General features: G+C 41.2%; 2 protein-coding genes across 6 annotated transcripts in view; one reads left to right on the top strand and one right to left on the bottom strand.

Annotated features, from left to right (window-relative positions):
• Positions 1-7746, bottom strand: part of GPALPP1 (GPALPP motifs containing 1) — a 37283-nt gene extending 29537 nt beyond the window's left edge. The window contains exons 1-3 of one of the 4 annotated variants that reach the window (XM_038400138.2): positions 7560-7746; positions 3074-3206; positions 1092-1184 (exon numbers count right to left, since the gene is read on the bottom strand). In XM_038400138.2, the coding sequence (XP_038256066.1) occupies positions 1092-1184; positions 3074-3206; positions 7560-7746 (413 nt within the window). Of the gene's footprint in view, positions 1-1091; positions 1185-3069; positions 3213-7559 lie in introns of all 4 variants that reach the window. The other 3 variants (XM_038400129.2, XM_043500824.1, XM_043500820.1) reach the window with 3 other exon arrangements.
• NUFIP1 (nuclear FMR1 interacting protein 1) overlaps positions 7745-20120 on the top strand; it is a 31372-nt gene continuing 18996 nt past the window's right edge. For both annotated transcript variants that reach the window (XM_038400106.2, XM_038400115.2), the window contains exons 1-5: positions 7745-8132; positions 8967-9055; positions 9617-9721; positions 11225-11287; positions 11635-11711. In XM_038400106.2, the coding sequence (XP_038256034.1) occupies positions 7745-8132; positions 8967-9055; positions 9617-9721; positions 11225-11287; positions 11635-11711 (722 nt within the window). The remainder of the gene's footprint in view (positions 8133-8966; positions 9056-9616; positions 9722-11224; positions 11288-11634; positions 11712-20120) is intronic.

A 20120-nucleotide genomic window follows, 5' to 3' on the forward strand; every position in this document is an offset into this window, starting at 1 on the left:
CCAAATCATCTCAACAGATTTAAACCTGGAGGAGAGACAGTCGTATTTCTTAATACATAGAAATTCTCTCTCAATAAAAGTTCTCAGATTTGAGAGACATTTTCAACTACGGAATTTCTTGCAGACAGTAATGCTACAATCAGAACTGTTCAGCAACAGACTGGCTCATCTTCCTAACAATGACTATTTCTGACAGGTAAATATTGGATCTTTTTATCTACCAACTCTTTATAGCACTGAGGAAGCAAACAGCACGGATGTCAAAAGCAAATCTGCAAGGAAGTTTCTGCTGAACATTTTATCTAATAACATTCTCTTGAAAGTAGTGATTTCTGTACAGAATATCGTTTTGGATTACACTGGAAAGAGCTGAGATTGATGTGAAGATTAGGAGGCTGTCAGATACAGTTAAATTCTGAACGGAAAATTAACAACTAGCTTTCTCCAATAGATATTTTATAATTGTGTATGGTTGAATGGGCTTAGTTTCTGACAAAAAGGATATAAACAATGCTGATTTAGTAAAATACGATTTTAACAAACATACACCACTCAGCATTGCTTACATGAAGAAAACTAATAATCCCAATGTATTAACAAAACAACCATTGCAATAATATAACCATATTATATGACATAGGAACAAATTAACACCTCAGTCCTGCAATGAGTTCCACGCAGGTGGGCCCCCGCAACTGAGGAGTTCATAGAGTTTGGGCCCAATACCTATAAAACCTTAAAAAAAAAAAAATTGAAAAAAACCCACAAGCGTACACCATACAACAGTTTGCCTGACTAACACGCATAGCATACTTTTTTTGAGCTTTATCTTAGAAGATGAGAGAAATTTGATATTCAAAATATGATTAGACAGTTCATATACAATTTTCCTCTTCTCTCAGACTTTCCAGAGGGTACATGGGGAATTCTGTACTCAAGTTACAAAGGAACACTGCTATGTGGAAGAAGGAATTCTAATCACATAAATCTTAAGTATAACTAAGGTGTTAACTGACAGAGTCACAAAATATTTTATTGAAAATTATTATGTTTTAACAAGAGGAGCCTGAACACTATTCCGCTTTAATTACCTCTCTGGAGAATCATCCTGCTTTTTAAATCCAGGAGGAAGAGCAGGTCCAAAAAAGCCATCATCGTCATCTTCCTGAGCTCTTTTCTGTTTTCTACAAATACAGTGATTGAGCTTAATAATTACTCTGACATAGATGGCAATTATCTATGCTTTAAAGGAAAAAAAAATAAAATGATTTCCAAAAGTCTTACATTATGTACTATCTTGCTGTTACCATGGAAACACAGCATAAGAATCTGAAAATTTGGAGCAATTAAATATTTGTTAGCATAAACCTCATTCTTACACTGCAGTGACATTTAAAAAAAATGTTATTGGTGCAGAAAGAGAAAATCAAATAGTAAAACATGGTAATGCTGTTTTGTATGCATAAAGTAGTTTTAACACCAGCATATTTCTTGCTACATTTTTACCATCATTCTACACATTTTGCCTAGTACTTTTCCAAATCGAATTTTAGACTGAACAATCAGTAAATAAAACCATGGGGGGAAAGTGGGGAGTATTTACAGTAACAATCATTACATGGAAATAGCATAATGCCTTCTAAGACTCCAATTCTGCAAACACTTACATGTTCTTAAACTTTGCACATTTGACTAGTCCCATTAAATTTGAGTATGTGCAGTTTGCTGAGATTTGCTATTAAAAAAATAATAAAAAAAAATTTCCACCCTTCAAATCAAAATAATCATATACCCACACTTGTTTAGAGCTTGATCACGCACAGGAATCTTTACGCTGATGTCAATGGGAGTCAGACTGGTCCCTATATACTGTATTATGATGACAGGCATGTTACAAATATCTAAGTTAAATAGATAATTGTCTAAAAAGGAGATAAAAATGTTTAAGATAAACAGATAATAGAGTTAACATGAACACTGTATCTAGGAGCCCAAACTAGTTCCCACTGAAGTCAATAGAAAGACTCCTATTAACTCTGATTCTTTGACAAGTTAATCAGGCCTACTAGGAGTTGAAAAATGTTCACTATGTCATTGGTAAGCTAATTTTCCCTGTGATCATCCATTTGATCTATAACTTTGATGTTATGACAATCTGAGTATTCTTACCATATACCTGTTCCTAAAACAGGTGCAGTATTTCCCATTAGTATGTTTATATTCATGTAGAGTCAAAGGCCACATTTTTCAAGACTTTTTGCCTAAAGTTAGAAGAGACTTTATTTTCAAAGATGCCAAGCACCTCTAGCTATTAACTTCAATGAGATTTGTGGGTGCTTAGAACTTCTGAAAATTGAGCGACTTCTATTTAAGTTACTAAATATGGATATAGGAGTCTAAGTTTAGGTATGCAAGGTTTGAAAATTTTGGCCTTTTTCTTTTTTTAACCTCAAAATTTCACTTCTACCTCCAATACGCTTCTTAATATACATTTATATTAGGAAACACTAATTTCAAAATTGACAGTCCACTCAAAGTCTACTATAAATGCCATTGCTTATTGCTAGCAAAGATATAGTTTACCAAAATACACTTCCATGAACAGGCCCATCACAGCAACTTTAATATTAGTTATACTAACAAGCTGCTTATTACTTTCTACAGGGAAACTTGCTGTACTCTGGAAACAGAATTCACTCAATATTAAGTTTTCAGATTTCTAATGAAGTGCCCACCATCCATGGATACACACAAATTAAAAGTACAATCTAAAAGTTAAGTGACACGTCAACCTAGATACAAAATTAAAGTGAAATGAACAATTTAGATTGCACTGAACAAGCCAGTCACAGTCTAAGGAGACACACAGATTAGGTAGCCACTATCACCCTCGAAAGGATGAGGGGACAACTTTAGCAGACTTTATTTTCGTGTGTGCTTTTTTCAGTTGCATAATATAGCCCCTTTCCGATTCTGCATCTGGACTAATTCAGTCAACTCATTGTATGAAGTGGTCCAATTTCTGCTTATTTGACCAGTGTAAAGTACATGAATGACACACAGTCAGACTGACTTGGGTACTGGATTAGTGTCCTGATCCTCTTCAGAATCTCTATTTGCTTCTCTGAGCAGAGGAAGAGACTTGGGGCCTTCATCACGGTCATGCATTTCTGAGCTTTTTTTGTAGCCAGGAGGCAATACTGGACCTGCAACTAAACATGAAGATTTAATGTGGATATTTTATTAAACACTTTAAATGAATATTACCACTTTTGGTATCATCAAAATATGTACTTTGCTGGATTTAACTTTATTCAAAAAACAGTCCTGTCTCTACATAAGAGTTAACAATGATTTAACAAAGGTCCTGACACAGCCGAGCACGTAAGAACAAGCTTTAATAATTTGCTGAATAAAGATTGATTTATTTGTTGAATTAGGGCCTAAATGAATAATTTATATCACAGGATTGAATGGCTCTGACACTACTGGACTTTTTATAATTTCACAGTGCATTCTGAGGCATAAACTCCACAGGGCCTTTTGAAATTTCAAACACTGATTTTAAGGCAGACAGGAAGGGAAACTTATTGATCTGGGAAGAGGTACAGTGAACTTTTACTACAGCCAAAGAATTAGAACAAAAAAAGATCAGGTACAATGAAGTCAAATAAATGAAGGCTGAGAGAAAATGACATCTACAATTAAAGAGCTGTGACCTTTTAAATTATGCAAAATAAACCAGATCCATCTAGAAGCTCAACTTTTATTAGGTTTCAGAGTAGCAGCTGTGTTAGTCTGTATCCGCAAAAAGAAAAGGATTATTTGTGGCATTTTAGAGGCTAACAAATTTATTTGAGCATAAGCTTTCGTGAGCTACAGCTCACTTTATCGGATGCATGCAGTGGAAAATACAGTGGGGAGATTTTATATGCACAGAGAATGTGAAACAATGGGTGTTACCATACACACTGTAATGAGAGCGATGGTAACACCCATTGTTTCACATTCTCCGGGTATATAAAATCTCCCCACAGTATTTTCCACTGCATGCATCCGATGAAGTGAGCTGTAGCTCACGAAAGCTTATGCTCAAATAAATTTGTTAGTCTCTAAGGTTCAACTTTTATTAGGTAAGTCTTAGACAAGGATGAGAAAGATTAAAGGGGACATTACACAACTCATCATTTCTTCACATAACTAAAACACAAAACAAGAACAACATACAAAGCAACCACTGATCTGCCTCTCATCTCAGCTTCTTGTTTGCCTGGAAATGAAATGAACCAAGACAACAGATCCATGAGTCCACTTCAATACCAGATATTTCTGGTCAGAGTTGTGGATCCCCTCCATCTCCCTCCTAAAAAATTATAAGATGTGATTATGGAAGACACAGGATAGAGGCCAAGGATTAATAAGCCACATATTATACTGACTACTGTCAATATCTTACCCATTTTGGTTTGTTTGATCAGTGTAACTGAATGCATGGCCCATTTTTGATCAGTTATTTAAAAATATATATATTTAAGACCCTGAAAGCACCTATGCACATGCAGTGGCATTACACATGTATAAAGTTAAATTTATGTATAAATGTTTGCAGGATCAGAACCTAAATGAGTAAAGTATCCTACAGGTGTGACAGGCAATTATAAATGGGACTGCTAATGCTACCTATTATTAAGGTTGCCCCATACTCCCCGTTATAAGACCCTGTTTTCAGAGACTTAACACTTTACCAAATATTAACCATTTGGGCTTAAGTTTTCCATGCCTGGTTTCTGTCTCGGGCTGAAATATTTGGAAAATTTCAGCCAAAATGGTTCCGCATTTTCTAAGAACAGGGCTACGGAAAAATACATTGGCAGAATTTTTTAACATGGGCAAAACAATCTTTTAACAGATCCTTTGAACCAGGGACTTTTGAATGCTTGATGTTGAAACCTTAATAGTGTCCTTTTAATGTAGTACGTTATATGCAAAAAGAATAAGTGGGCATAATGAAGCCAAAAGAATGGATTATTAAATATTTACTGACATATTGCCTTATGAAAATTACACATAACCAAACTGTGCATGTGAAGTAGCAATTCCATTTCATAATTGTTGACATTAATAAATGCTTGTCTTCACTCTTCTGATTTAAGGTATCAAATTAACCCTTTCGGATGGAATTAAAAGATTGAAAGTGCACAATTTTGTATGTCATTTTCTCTAAAGAAGGTAGGTTACAGAGTAGCAGTCTTATTGTTTATATCTGTAAAAAGAAAAAGGAGTACTTGTGGTACCTGAGAGACTAACAAATTTATTAGAGCATAAGCTTTCGTGAGCTAGAGCTCACTTCATTGGATGCATACGACGAAGTGAGCTGTAGCTCACAAAAGCTTATGCGCTAATAAATTGGTTAGTCTCTAAGGTGCCACAAGTACTCCTTTTCTTTCTAAGAAGGTAGATGCTAAAAAAGAAGTCTAGAAATGGAAATGTCCCTGAGGAAAAGTGAAGGACAAGCTCACACATAAATTCAACTACCAAACAAGTGAAAAAAACAAACAAACCATATTTGAAGAGTTGTTCAGATCAGGTCAAAAGAAAAGAAACATCAAGTATCAGTCAAACAAGAGCAAGGCCCAAGAAGGAGCAGCTGGGAAGTGGTGGCAGCAGTTGCAGGTGTGGAATGCTGACATGCTTATCCCCTAGCAAGTTGCACCAGTTCCCCCCCATCAAATATCCTCCCATGTACCACAGATGGATCTTTAAACTAAGTAATATTGTTTAAAAATGGTTAACAATCTGCCTCAGTATAACAACCTTTTAAGACCATTTTACACATGTTAAGTATCCATATTAAAATTCCTCTAGAGAATCATCTCATAATACTGAAAGAGGTTTAGCTTAAATCCATTTATTTGTGCTGCAGACAATGTTTTACAGAATTTGTCGCAAAGCCACTTTAGATCTTTCTCAAGGGCATTCCAACAGTACATAGCAATAATACCAGCATCTTGACTCTTTGCTCAGAGGCTACTTCAGAACTAGCACAATGTAGATCAGCATAAGACATATAAAGCGCTGTATTTTGTATTTGTCTGGTGATTTTATGCATTGCAAAACACATTGGATGTGATTTTCAGAGGGTAATGTGGGTGCTCAAATATGGTTGTAAGAATACTCATAGATAGAATGAATTGAGTTAAATTGTTTTCAGATACATAGTTACATTTTGTGCTAAGACATAATTTAAGCATCCTCCCCAAAATAAATGAGTTTAAAATATAGTCCTTTCTTAAGACAAATGAAGCATCAAATAGCGAAGCATGACAGAGCAACCTACTCTAGGTGAGCCAAACCCGAGGTATCTGCTGTCTACCACAGGTGACAAAATTCAGTTAAAAGACAAGTAAATGCTATGAAACCCATAAATAGACAAAGTCTAAGGCCAGAAAAAAGTAGTATATCTAAAAATGTCAGTAGCATTAACAATACCTCCCCTGAGGAGAGAAAATAGTAAATTATATGGCAGCTCTGTGTGTGTAAAAAAGTGGTTCTCAATCTGTGGGTCGGGACCGCAAAGTGGGTCACGACCCCATTTTAATGGGGTCACCAGGACTGGCTTAGACTTGCTGGGGCCTGGGGCCAAAGCCCGAGCCTCATAGCCCAGAGTCGAAGCCAAACAGCTTCAGTCCCGGGCAGCGGGGCTCAAGTTACAGGCGCCTGCCTGGGGTTGAAGCCCTGGGGTTTCAGTTCCTCACCCCACCTGGGGCTGTGGGCTCAGGCTTTGGCCCCCCACCTGGGGCACCAGGGCTCAGGTGAGCTCAGTCCCCCCCTCCTGGGGTCGTGTAGTAATTTTTGCTGTCAGAAGGGGGTCGTGGTGCAACGAAGTTTGAGAAACCCCCGAGGTAAAATATCCTAGAACACAACTACAAGAAAACAGAGTGCTCGCGTGTGTTTATCTTTGACAGGCTACACGAACTCATCTGAAAACTGGGTGCAGCACCAGGCAAGTTGCAACTGTGGCCCTCACTGTCACAAAAAAAGAAAAAAAAAAAAGTCACTTGCATTAGAGCACACAGAAAATCAACCGCTGTGAAACAAGCAGCTTGTCTCGGCCTCAGCTATCGCAGGGCAGGAGCACCCAAGAGCGAGGGGTCACTTTGCAGCACAGCCGTGGTGTTCAACCGTTTGCCGCTTTGCGGGCCCCGAGAAGGTTTCGAAGGGAGGTGCGGACCCCGCCGGCTGCAAACCACCGCAGCGCAGGAAGCGCCACCCGGCCGGCCGGCCAGCGAACGGGGTAAACAGCCCCGTGCGGAGGTTTGCTAACGGGGCCCGCGGGGCGGGGCGGCTCAGCCCTGGCCCCGGCACGCGCAGGCGGGAGACGGCAGGGCGCGCTGCTTCGGCCAGCACCGAGCGGTGCCGGGGCTACCCACAGCCCCAGGCTGGGAGCGGAGGGAAGCGCTCCGAGGAGCCCCCCGCCTCACGGCTGTACTCCCGGGCCGCGCCCAGCTGCCGCTTAAACCCGGGCGCTGGGGCGACCCGCTCCTCTCACGCGTCCTCACCCTGGCTGAAGTCCTCATCCGGGTCCGCCTCGGCACAGCGGGCGAAGCCCGGGGGCAGCGCCGGCCCCATCAGCTCTCGGGCCATGGCACAACAACACCGCGGCTGTGGGAGGCGCATGCGTATTGCGTAGCGACCCTGGAGGCCCAGACAAACCCCGCCGGCGCAGAGGCGGCTGACGGTCTCCATGGCCCTTCCGGCGCTGTGCGATGACGTTCCCCGGTCGTGTAGCCGGCGGAGTTCCGCACCCTGGCTTTGGGGCGGAGTGTTTACAGTAGTGCCGGAAGTGACGTATAATGCGGTGGCCGCCTGTGTTCCCCATGTGGAGGCAGCCGCTGCTGGCAGGGGCAGTACGGGAGGCCGGAGGGGTCTGTTCGGGCCTGACATGAATCCGTTCGCCTGGTACCCGCCGCCGCCTCCTCCCATGTTCAGGCCACCGGTGTTCTGCCCGCCCCCGGGGCCCCCCGCCTGGGACCCCAGCTTCTGGGCGCCGCCGCCTGGGGATTATCCGCCGCCTGGCGCATGGTACCAGCCGTCACCAGCGTACGGCGAGCGGCCGAGAGCCCCGCACCTAGGTAGGGGAGACCCCCGCGGGGGCAAGGGGGAGCGGCTTCTGCACCTGGGCCGGATATTCCCCCCCTCCCTGTTCTCCCAACGACTACCCCCCTCCGAGGGCCTCCTGCCTTGTTTCCCCCATATCCATCCTTCTGCAGGGGGTTGCTCCCCAGCTGCATCTCGGAGGTGGGGGGTGAGGAGGAGTGGTCCTGGGTGCCGCAGCCCTGCTTCTCACGTGCACTTTGGCTTGCGGATCTGCTTAGGTGGTTGTTGCTTTCCTCCAGTGCTGGCTACTTCTTGCTTATGACTAAAAGAAGGACGAGGTAGTTCCCACGCTCTTTCCCAAGCTTCCCAATCCTGAAACTTAAAACCAGGTTTTTGCCTTTTATTTGTCAAAGATTTGGTGATGCTATAATATATCTCCAAGGAGGCTGTGTCCTTTTGGGGTTTGCCATGTTGATGATGTCAAACAAACCAAAAAATCCTTGTGTTATCTGCACTTTTAAATAATAATAAATCAGCATTTTAGATTTTTTTTTAAAGTCGTAGCACTAATTTTCAGGCAGTTTTTTAAAAGGATTGATAGAATAAGGGAGATCCTGAGAAGTCTCAACAATGACGTACAGGACATCAAGGGATATAAGATAACAAGTAGTGTAATATTGTGATTACACAGATGAGGTAAGGAATATCAGATGGATCAAAAACTTCCATATTTCTGCTTTTCTTCAAAATATTTGTATAAGGTTATTTCAGTTATTTAGAGTGCACTTTTTTCCCCAAACATAATATTGAAGAAAGTATTATAACAACTATTTGTAATTTCATTTTTCTTGTTATTTTTTGTATTGAAGGTGGAAATTGCCATTTTACCCAAGAATGGCAAGCTGAACAAACACCTGCATTTTTTAAACATTCTCCAGGTGGAAACTTCAAGCAAAAGGTACTTATTATAGTTATTATGTGGACTTTAGTAACTCAGTTGTACTTCTGGGATACAGTACTCTTAATCCTACCACACCGGTTAGGGTTATGTTATAAAATATGTTAACCATTATGTTATAAATGAGAGCATTCCATGATGAGACAAGTCTGCAAGTCCTGGATCCATTCAAGGGAGGGATGCTCTAATCAACTTATTTAAATCGTACATTGTGCACATGATTTTATTGTTGAGACATACTAACCTTGCAAGAACCTTTATTTCTGATTAAGCCACTTTGGCATTTTGGTTATGTTGGCAGTGGTGACACTTAGTAAAAAGATGTTACTTGTAAACTGGGCACATTTGAATTGGAAACTGCAAGATATGGGACACAATTATTTGATCTTTTTAGTCATTTTTCTGTCTAGATTACGTATCAAATGTTTTGACTATTGAAACTCCAATTAAAATAATTTAAATATTTTCATGAAAGCATATTCTGACATATTGGTTTCTATTTAAAATAAAGTGTAACTTATTTTTTGAAGAAATGAAAATAAGTGTCACTCTTTTTAACAGAACAAAAGGAAAAAAGAACCAGTTTTCTCTCATTATTGTGATACTTGTGATCGTGGCTATAAAAACCAAGAAAAATATGATGAACACGTTGCACAGCACACACAGGTTAGTTTAAATAGGTGGAAAAGTTTTTCTTATAAAACAGCTTATTTTTATAATTTACAGCCATACCATTTTGGACTGTGATTTCATAATCTAAGCAGGTTTTGGTCCTAGTCAGTGCTTGAATGGGAGATCACCAATGGAAAATCGTGCTACAGGAAGTATTGGTAGGTGGCATTTTCTTTGGAGTCATCTCCTTCACTGACTCCAAATAGTGCAAGGAGTCACTGTGTTGCTATGGGTGTGCTTTTTTGATTAAGATGTAAAATGGAGGCCCTAACTGAGTATATAGGTTCTGCCTGTACTTATAGGCGTTGGGGTGCTGGTCATGTAGGTCTTTGATTCATAATGGTAAATAGAAAAGGAGTACTTGTGGCACCTTAGAGACTAACAAATTTTCATGAAGTTGACAGATTTCCACTCTATACGGCTAAATTCAGTGCCTTGCATAATCACAGGTTTCAGAGTAGCAGCCGTGTTAGTCTGTATTCGCAAAAAGAAAAGGAGTACTTGTGGCACCTTAGAGACTAACAAATTTAATTTAGCCGTATAGAGTGGAAATCTGTCAACTTCATGAAAATTTGTTAGTCTCTAAGGTGCCACAAGTACTCCTTTTCTTTTTGCGAATACAGACTAACACGGCTGCTACTCTGAAACCTGTGATTATGCAAGGCACTGAATTTAGCCGTATAGAGTGGAAATCTGTCAACTTCATGAAAATTTGTTAGTCTCTAAGGTGCCACAAGTACTCCTTTTCTTTTTGCGAATACAGACTAACACGGCTGCTACTCTGAAACCTGTGATAATGGTAAATGTAAAATTGGTAGTTAGTAGTTGAAATTATCCATGGTATATGAACAAGTCATACAATTTTGCGTGAATTACTGAAGTCTTCGGGGATGATGCTGCTAGAGGGATTTGCCTTGTTTTGGCCACCTATAGATATCCAGTACAGCATGAACATAACAGGTGTTGACAATGTGCTTGTGCTGTTTGCATCCAGTCTGAAATGCTGAAGTCTTCTGCCCTAGAACAGGGCTGACTACAGTGTGTACAATTTAGGCAAGTCCTCTATGATGGGGCTAAGACTAATTCTCGGATGCCAGCTGCCCCAATTCCTGCATGAAACAATGGAAGGTCTTCACTACTATAAACTGTTAAGTGCATTCTGAATCCTAAGATGTTATCCTAAATGAGTACTGGAGAGAATAGATATATTAAAACATAGTGAACATAATGTATTACTCTTACGCCACTTAGTAACTGAATGTTTCCTTTTTAAAATGTAATTGTTAATGCTGTAGTACTGGTACTTAGTCTTTTACATCTTCAAAGCTCTGTGTGAGTAACCGAGACTATGTTGGCAGTTGTTTTGATTCACCATTCAAGAAAGTGATCTACTATGCAGTGGTATGCAGTGTAGTTAAAAATAAGCGAGCTACATCTTGACTCTTCTTGTGCGTAATTCCATTCAAATAGTGTCAGAGTATTTTTCTTCTCTTTCAGTGTGCAGAAGATGGTTGCAGTTTCAGTGCACATGAGAAGTTGGTTCAAATTCACTGGAAGAATGTAGGTACCCCAAACTGCTTCAAAAATTGAGTCCATGAAAATTGTAGAATTGATTATTAGCTTCTCCTCTGGCTGTCTTTATGCATTTTTATATTTCTTTAGAATGACAAAGTCCAGTCTCAGCCTTAAAACTGACCGTCGGTCCCATATTAAACATGAAAAGCATGTAAAAGACAACATAATAGAAATAACAATCACCGTGTATCATTTTTGGTCTTTTCATTTTCTATAAGCTACACCCAACTTCAGCAATGTCTGTGTTTTTAAAGTTGCAGAGTTTCGTGTAATTGCAAAAAGGGAATATTCAGTCACATTTTGTAATGCTTCTGAAAACTTGTCCTCCCTAGATGCATGCTCCTGGTGCTAGAAGAATACAATTAGATACTCCAGAGGAGATTGCTAAATGGAGAGAGGAAAGAAAAAAGTGAGTAAGCTTCAGAGACTGTAAGAGGCTTTCAATTCCAAAACTTCTCATCACTCTCGTGCACTTTTCCCTTGGGGTTCCTAGCCCTTAACTTAATTATTTCTTTAATGCTTTGGGGGGGGAGATTCAAACTCTCAAGTTACGCTAGCAAGAAAAATGTATGCCTCAATCTTTAAGATGCATTATTTTGTCTTTAGATAACTCATACTGTTTTTACATGTCATGTTTAAAGCTCAGATTCCTGAAATGAGGAATGTATGCTGGATGAAGTTGGAAGTAGTTGGGTCTGAAATAATGAAGATGTGAACATCTGAATATGGTGTACTCACCACCACTATAGTATACTTCATTGGGTGCAAACTTCCAGAAATTGACAAGTAATTTCTGTAGACTTTAAATTTCTACCTAACATTCTTTCTAACCTGTATCTCTTGATTATCATACAGCAAGCTCTGCTAATTCATAAACGGGCGTGCGCAGACATTTAAATTTGACCACTTTTGGAGGGCCATGTTAAACACACACAAATGAAAGGTTCGTATGCTGTCCACCCTCTCCCTCCCCTGGCAATTTATCTGGACACCTCTGGCAGGACGCCTCTGTTGGGGATGCCCAGCAGCGAGGAGGCAGCGGCTCCCCCTGGCAGCAGCACTCTCTGTGTCCCTGCAGCCGTGGGGTGGAGGAAGCAGCAGGGTGGCTGGCTGCAGGCTGAGCTCCTCCTCTCCCCACCCATGCAGCTGCTGCTGCTTCTTCACTGCTGCCTGCTTTGCAGACCACCTGGTGAGGTGACTCCAGGGTGGAGGCAGCAGGGAAGGAGAATTGGCAGCTGCCGTGGGGGAGGGAGAAGGAGTTCAGCCGGCAGTCAGCTGCCCTGCTACTTCCTTCCCTGGGCTACAGGGACACATGGAGATTTTTTTGGAGGGGGGAGGGAGAGTGTGTGTGTGTGTGTGTGTGTGTGTGTGTGTGTGTGTGTGTGTGTGTGTGTGAGGAGGGCGTGCCCTTCTTGCTCCCCCCTCGTCCCCCCCATGTATGTCCCTGTTCATAAAGAGCATTTATTCAAGGATGAGTGCTGCTTGATACCTCTTTCTACTACAAAAACCTTTTCCCGTTTGTAATAGTGTAAAGCACTTTAAATCAAAAGCTATGAGAGATTAAGCTGATTAAGCTTATTCTGTGGTTTAATGCATTTATAGGAATGACCACTTCCTCATCTGTTAAATGGAGATAATGCCTACACTCACAGATAAGCTGAAGGAAAAACTGCTGGATATTTGAAAATACACTGTACTGGTCTAAACCTGATCCTACTGAATTTTCAAAGATGATCAGGTTGCAGCTGATTGATAGTTCAGGTTGTCACAGATGTTCTAGATTTTGTTTCTCCGACTGCAGTTGTGTGTTATGAACATTTTATATTTATATAGGTGTATAATGTCTCCCTCTCCCTTACTTTTATTTTATTCATTATTTATATATATGAGAGAGAATTTGTGGTAATGCTTTATAACATTTATATTAGAGATGTGGGTTTTATTACTGCACTTCAGAAACAAAACTGGCTCCAGCTTGCAGCCATATTGCAATTGGCTATGATTTTCCTAGATTACATAAGAATAGGCCTGGCCATTGCTTGGATGGGAGGTACCCCAGAGAGTCCATGGAAGACATCTCTTGTGCACATAACTGTAGCTCTTTCATGTTCTACAGAACATCTTGTGTGTCCAGAACTGCTTCTCCCCTTCCTAACATGTAATAGTCACATGGAGGACTTTTTTATTCAGACGTACTGACATTAAAATCCTGCAATAAAACAAAGTAAGCATGAACCGACTTTGTGTGGAATGGGTCAGTGGATTTGGTGTAGGACGAAAGAGGTACCATGGAACTGGGGAGATAAGGTGGGCACTGGGATTGAGTTACTGGGCTGGAAACCGGTGTGTAGGCTGCCGGGAGGTGCAGGGAAACCCACTGCTCTGACCCTGTGCCTTCTGTTCTCCCCCATGGCTCTCTGATTTTCTCCTTCTGGAGATATACTAAGAATTGCCTGCACACTGTCTTAATAGACCTTGGCAGGTTTATTATCAGTTCAGGACTCACCCCTAGTGAATCAAAGGAGGTTTGCCAGATGGAGGAGATCTTCCCTTCTCTGTGGTAGATCTACAAGCTCTACTTGTCAGGATACTGCCTCCAAGCCTCCCTCTCTCACCATGTCTGTCATAACAGTAGCAAGGAGGGGGCAGGGGGAGAGGGAGGCCCAGTGACAAGTTTGTCTGACAAAGTAGACTGTGTATCTGTGCTACAAAGGGAACAATTTTTCTAGGAAAATCTATGGCCTGACAGACTTTGGCAGGTAAGATGATGTGAAGTCATGCTGGCAAGCTTTGAATTTTCTGAAAAGCTAGGGGTAAGGATGTTGGGAGGCAAGGGGGGAGGGAAGGAGGAGTCAGGGACTCTTGCCAGAGAGACACAGGATAGCAGGGATTAGGTGTTAGGGAAGCAGGAGCTGAGGAGCTGAGGAACTAAGATGGGTAGTAGAGACAGCACTAGAGAATAGAAGTTCTTTACAAAGACGTAGAGCTCTTTTTGAAACAAAACAGTTACGGTGAAGAAGCTTGGTATTAAACTTTCCGAAATGACCTAATGATGTAACCTGCAGCCTAACGCACTGGTGGGTGATAATTCAGATATGTCTACACAGCATTCTGGAGCAAGCAGGAGTGAGCCTTCTATCCCAGGTTGACAGACTAGCTGCATTGCTCTAGCTGTCTAAAAATAGCTGCATAGAGGGCTCTTTGACGCTTGGACTCTGAAGCCCAACCCACCCCGCAAACCCAGGTTTCAGCACCCAGTTCCAGCCCGAGTTGCAACTTCAAAGCTCTGTCTACACAGCTATTTGTAGAATGCTAGCACAAACCCCACTAGCCCAGGGCTAGGAGTCTTGCTCCCATGGGCTCCAAAATGCTATGTAGACATACCCTTCAAGTTTGTTGCCTCTTTTGAGTGTGAGGAGGTCCAAAATAAGATTATCTTCCTTTGTTTTTACATAAAGTTAGAAAATTGATATATGTCCTCCTTAGTGAACTCATCTTGGGAACAATCAATGTAAGGTTTCCTGCTCCATGTGGAGTATTTAAACCCCACGTTAAGTGGAAAAAGCAACATAACCTTATCTATGTAGCCGCTACAGTGCATCTATAAGGCTTGACTTTGTGCATTAATGACGTTTGTATGGAAATGTACAAGTGGTTTATCTTTAGTGTAGTCTTGATTATAATCCTGATATACATTTGTTGCAGGGAGTGTGAATTAAGTCTTGCTTCGTAGCTGTCACCCAGAACACTTTGTCACATGCAAACAAAGTACGTAGTAGGAAATAGATGAAGGTGGCCAACCTGTGGCTCCGGTGCCGTGTGCGGCTCTTCAGAAGTTAATATGTGACTCCTTATATAGGCACCGACTCTGGGGTTGGAGCTATAGGCACCAAATTTCCAATGTGCTGGGGGGTGCTCACTGCTCAACCCCTGACTCTGCCACAGGCCCTGCCCCCACTCTGCCCCTTCCTGTCCCCTCTCCTGAGCCTGCTGTGCCCTCACTCCCGCCCCTCCTTGAGCCTCCTGCACACCACAAAACAGTTGATCAGGAGGTGCGGGGAGGGAGGGGGAGGTGCTGATTGGCAGAGCTGCTGGTGTGTGGGAGGTGCTGGGAGTGGGGTGGAGGAGCTGATGGGAGGGGTGCTGGCATATTACTGTGGTTCTTTGGCAATGTACGCTGGTAAATTCTAGGTCCTTCTCAGGCTCGGGATGCCCCCCCCCGGAAATACATGTTTTTGTCTTAAGAGTCCTCTTGTGGTGAAGTGCTAATAGAGTTCTGGAAAAAAGCAAATCACCACTCCAGAGTAAAATTTTCCACAATGATTTTTAGCACAAACTGTGGAAACGTTCTGCTACATCAACAACACTAGACCGTCAATTTGATTTTTCTATTACCAGTTCATTTTTTTTAATTAATGGCAATCTGAAGATTGTGGTTTAAAATAGAGACCAATTGTGTTGACTCCAAGCCATGTATTGTATTCCTGTGTTTGTTCTGCCACAGTTTACTCCTGGGGAATTCTGCGCCAAAAAAATTAAAAATTCTGCACATAATATTTGAAAATTCTGTAAAATTATGCATATTTTATTTGTCAAAATAACACAATATAATTATGCCAGTTACAATTATTTTGGTACTTTATTTCAAAATATCTGTCAGCAAGTATGTCTGTAGCAATACAGACCAAAAAAAAAATTCTGGTAATTTTTTTTTTTTTGACAGATTCATTACGAGGCATATTAATACAGAACTTTGTGTAATTCATTTAAAGTACAATACAGAACTGTATTTCCTGCACCTTGTCAGAAGCAGTGCAAAGGCTTGGCGGAGTCAGGGGTAACGGAGGAGCTGAGGGAGAGGGAAGGAGCCTAGGAGTGAACCTGGAGGGTATTGGCTGGGAAGTTTTCGTTGGGAGGCGGGGGAGGATTGTTAATGTGTTGGGAAGCCTCCTCCATGCAGACCCTGGCTGACCCCAAGCCTCTACCATTCGGTCAGGCACATCTGCCCCGTCCCCTCATCCCCATGGGTTTCTGCAGCCCCAGGCTTAGCGCTGTCAACCCACTAGCTCCTGAGCCCTTGCTCCAGTCTGTCCCCCTGCAATAGCCATTCTGAATCCCAGTCTGTGACCCCCAGAGCAGCTCTGTGTGCCCAGCCCTGTCCTAACCTGGTTCAGCAGGCAGGATGCTGTGATGAACTCTTCTCCTGAGGGAATTCTGCAGCACTGGGCATAGAATTGTGTATTTTCCCCACATTAAAAACATTTTGCCTAATTGCTGCAGTTCTTTTGCTCCCCAGAGGCCACTGTAGTGCTAGAACAGCGGGCATGAATGCATCTGGCTGTTCTGGCGCCACAGAGGCCTCTGGTGGGCAAAAGGCGGAACTGCAGCACTGCTTGGCAAAATGTGTTTTGAGAGTGAAAATACGATATTATGCGAGACGGATTAATTCTGCACGTCCACAGAATTCCCATGTGCAGAATTCCCCCAGGAGTAACAGTTAATGGGGAAAAAACAAGCTTAACTTTTGTCTGATAACTTTAATGACTATTAGCTGTTGTAGGTACCAAAGCTTCCTCTTTATCCTAAAGCAATTCCAAAGGATTTCTTGGCCTACTTCCATGTTACCTGGAATTTGGTGTTATAGCAAACTGGCTTTCTTTTTCAGCAAAGCTTCTAGAACCTGTCCCTCCCCCATTGTTAATAATGCAATAAGTGTTGCAGAGTTCATTAAATAAAAATATCTTTAAATCTAACCTATGATATTTGTACCCCATGACTAATTTCTGTGGCACTAGGATAGCTCCAAATAAAATCTAGTATTTTAGGATAGTTGAAAATTAATAGTGGGTTTTTCACATGCAACTCCTTTCATCACTTTGATTCAAAAAGTCTCCTTTTGGGGGAATATTTGTGGGCAAATTTTCAACTTGTGCTGATGTCAGTTCTGTTTGCTTGTACAGCAAGACTCCCATTTTGTTTGTAGTTATACTTCATCTTCTGTACTGTTGCCCTTGGGAATGTCAGATAGCAAAACACGAAGTGTTAACACCCATGGCAAGAAGTACGTCAAAACATTCATTTATGTAATGGGATTTAAGCTGTTCATATGTGAAGACATGGCTACTGTTTGGCCTACACTTAAAAATGCAGTTTGGTTTTTTTTGTTTTTTGTTGAGGATTTCATTACAAAATACTTTGTAGCATAGGAGATTGCATTTTGTACATCAGACTAAGTACCTCTACATCAGAAATTAAAGACTGTGTTTAATTTTCAGTAAAAGAACAGGAAGTTAACTTACAAGGTTCTATCTTGCTGATGACTGAAGCATGACTAACAGAATGCCCAAGTAAATATTTAATGTTTCTAAATAATACAGTAGAATTTTACTAGTCTGCACCTTAGATTTGGTTTTGAAACTGGTCATCCTGAGAACCAACTTTAAGGTCTTCGTACATTGAAGTAGTGACTGCTGAGTTTGTCCTGTTATCGGAGAAGACTACAGTGGTGTGCTCAATGGGTGGTGATTTCCTTAGATCTTCTGCGGTGTTTTTAAAAAAAAAAAAAAAAAAAAAAAAAAGTTATAGCAGTGATATTACTTTATTGTATTCCCTCAGAACGAAGGCTTCTCCTTTCCAGCTTCTGACGTTGGAGAAGGAAGTGTAACAGTTACAATCTTTCAGATTATAAACCATTTGAGACAGTGACTGTCACTATGTACAATGCTAGGCATAATGGGGCCCTTACTGGTTGGTTTATAGGTGCTATTGCAGCATTAATGTTCTTTTTTTTTTCTTTTGTGCTTTACCTTTCAAAAAAACAAGTTAAAATAGATTTTTAATGAAGTAGTAATTAATAAATTCTGGGAAAGGGATATTAAGCCTCATGTTTTAGAGATTAAACCAGTCTCTTACTATTAGAGATTAGGATGAGATTTAATGTGGTGGTGGGGGGTGTGGGCAGATTATCACACCTCTGTCTACTGCTTAGTGCTTACACCTTTCTTTGAAGCATCTGGTGCTGGCCACTGGAGATGGGATACTGGTCTAGATAGACCTCAGGTTTGATCTTGTATGGCACTTTCTGTGTTTCTAAACAGCCCTCTGTTGGGGTATGCAGGTAAAGCCAAACACCTGTTGCATGGCCCTCAATTTGCATGTTTTAGCTGGCTGCCTAGTCGCTGGAAAAGTTCTAGGTTTTTGCGTGTATAAACATTCTGTACTAGACACTAACAGATGAGGGAAATAGTATGAGCTGGATTGAATAAGGGCATTGGCAAATTTGTAGGTACCCTGCAAAAACTATTCATTTTTTATAAAGTAAAACTATATGCTTTCCTTGTTGAATCTGAGTCAACTATAAAGGTGTCTACAGTTAATTCTAAGTAAACTTTTACTGGTGAAATCTTTCATACCTGAATTGTATAAGGACTCAAATTTTTCTACTCAGTATGTGTGTGCAGATACTCTTAATGTCATATTGCAAATAAGTTACTGCAGAAACTTTGTATAAAATTGTCAGAGAAAAATACTTGGAAATGGGCTCGTTGCTGAGCTATAATGAATAGAAATAAGACTGTGTAACTAGGAACTTGTTCTAAAACATGTCCACTAGGTGGTTTATTTCAGTGCTTTCCTTGCTGTGTGGGCATCTTATTTATAATAAATAGGTGCAACAAAATGACTACGTGCGTGGCTGCTGATACTCTTTTTATAAAATGAGGCTGCTCGATTACAATACCCTGAAAAACTGCAGCTTTTGTGAAGCAGTAATTGGGCCTCTAGTAAAGTAACAATTTAGAACTGAAGATGTGCTGTTGAGTCACAGTAAACAGTGCGTTGTAATGAAAAGGGAGAATCTGAGCTGTTAAGCAGTTTGGGATTGTGGTATTAGGAAAAACAATTTTCTTCTTTCTGAAAGTTCCCGTGGTTATTCAGGAGGGATTTTTTTTAAGGTAATCATTGGTGAGCTCATAAATAGATAACAGTGCATTCATTTCTGTGCTAAGACTCTAAGAGCTCTTTTTAATTCCTCTTCTGTTGCTGGTTTTTTCAACTATGAATTGTTACTTTGCAGGATCAGAATATTTATTTTTGATATTAGTTGCTCCATCTTCCAAGAATGTGTGTCCTACTAAAACCTATTAGTGAGTCTGCACCTACACTAAGGATGCAAACCCACCTGTAATAGGACAACTGATACTTTTCTCTCTCCTTAGCCTGCCCAAACAGAACTTTTTTTAATCTAGGAAATGTCACTTTAATTGTGGTGGTCACTATGGACTTTGAACTTGCTGTTCCATTGAAAGTCCTGAGGCTGTTTGGGTAGTCTCTGGGCCTGGTAAGCACCTCCTCAGCCTCAGAAACCTAAAGTTAGGCAGGTGTGGTGAGGTGCTTTTTGGGGCCTCTGTGCTCACAGACAACGCAGGCAGCCAGTAGAGGGCTCTGATGTCAACTTTATTGATAAAGCTAGTAAATTTCATTCCCTCCAGCGTGTGGAAAAGTCTCTTGACTTGTTGTTTTGGCAGTTGTATGCAGGGAGAGAGGCAGGGTAAGAAGAATTATTCACCATGAATATATTTGCCTTCCTTACTATCTCAGTACATTTTTCTCATCTTGCTTCCTTTATATGGTACTCCTGGGGGAATTCTGTGCCACTGCACATGTGCAGAATTCATATCCCCCCACAGATTTCTTTGCTTCCCTGTAGAAAATACAGGGGAAACAAAGGGAATTTTTGGGTAGGAGGCCAGTGCACCTAGTTTGGGGGAGGAAGTGGGGGGGGCAGAGGAAATGGGGGGAAGAAAGGGGGTGGGATGGG

The sequence above is a fragment of the Dermochelys coriacea genome, chromosome 1 (genome assembly GCF_009764565.3).
Source record: "Dermochelys coriacea isolate rDerCor1 chromosome 1, rDerCor1.pri.v4, whole genome shotgun sequence".
NCBI classification, from domain to species: domain Eukaryota; kingdom Metazoa; phylum Chordata; order Testudines; family Dermochelyidae; genus Dermochelys; species Dermochelys coriacea.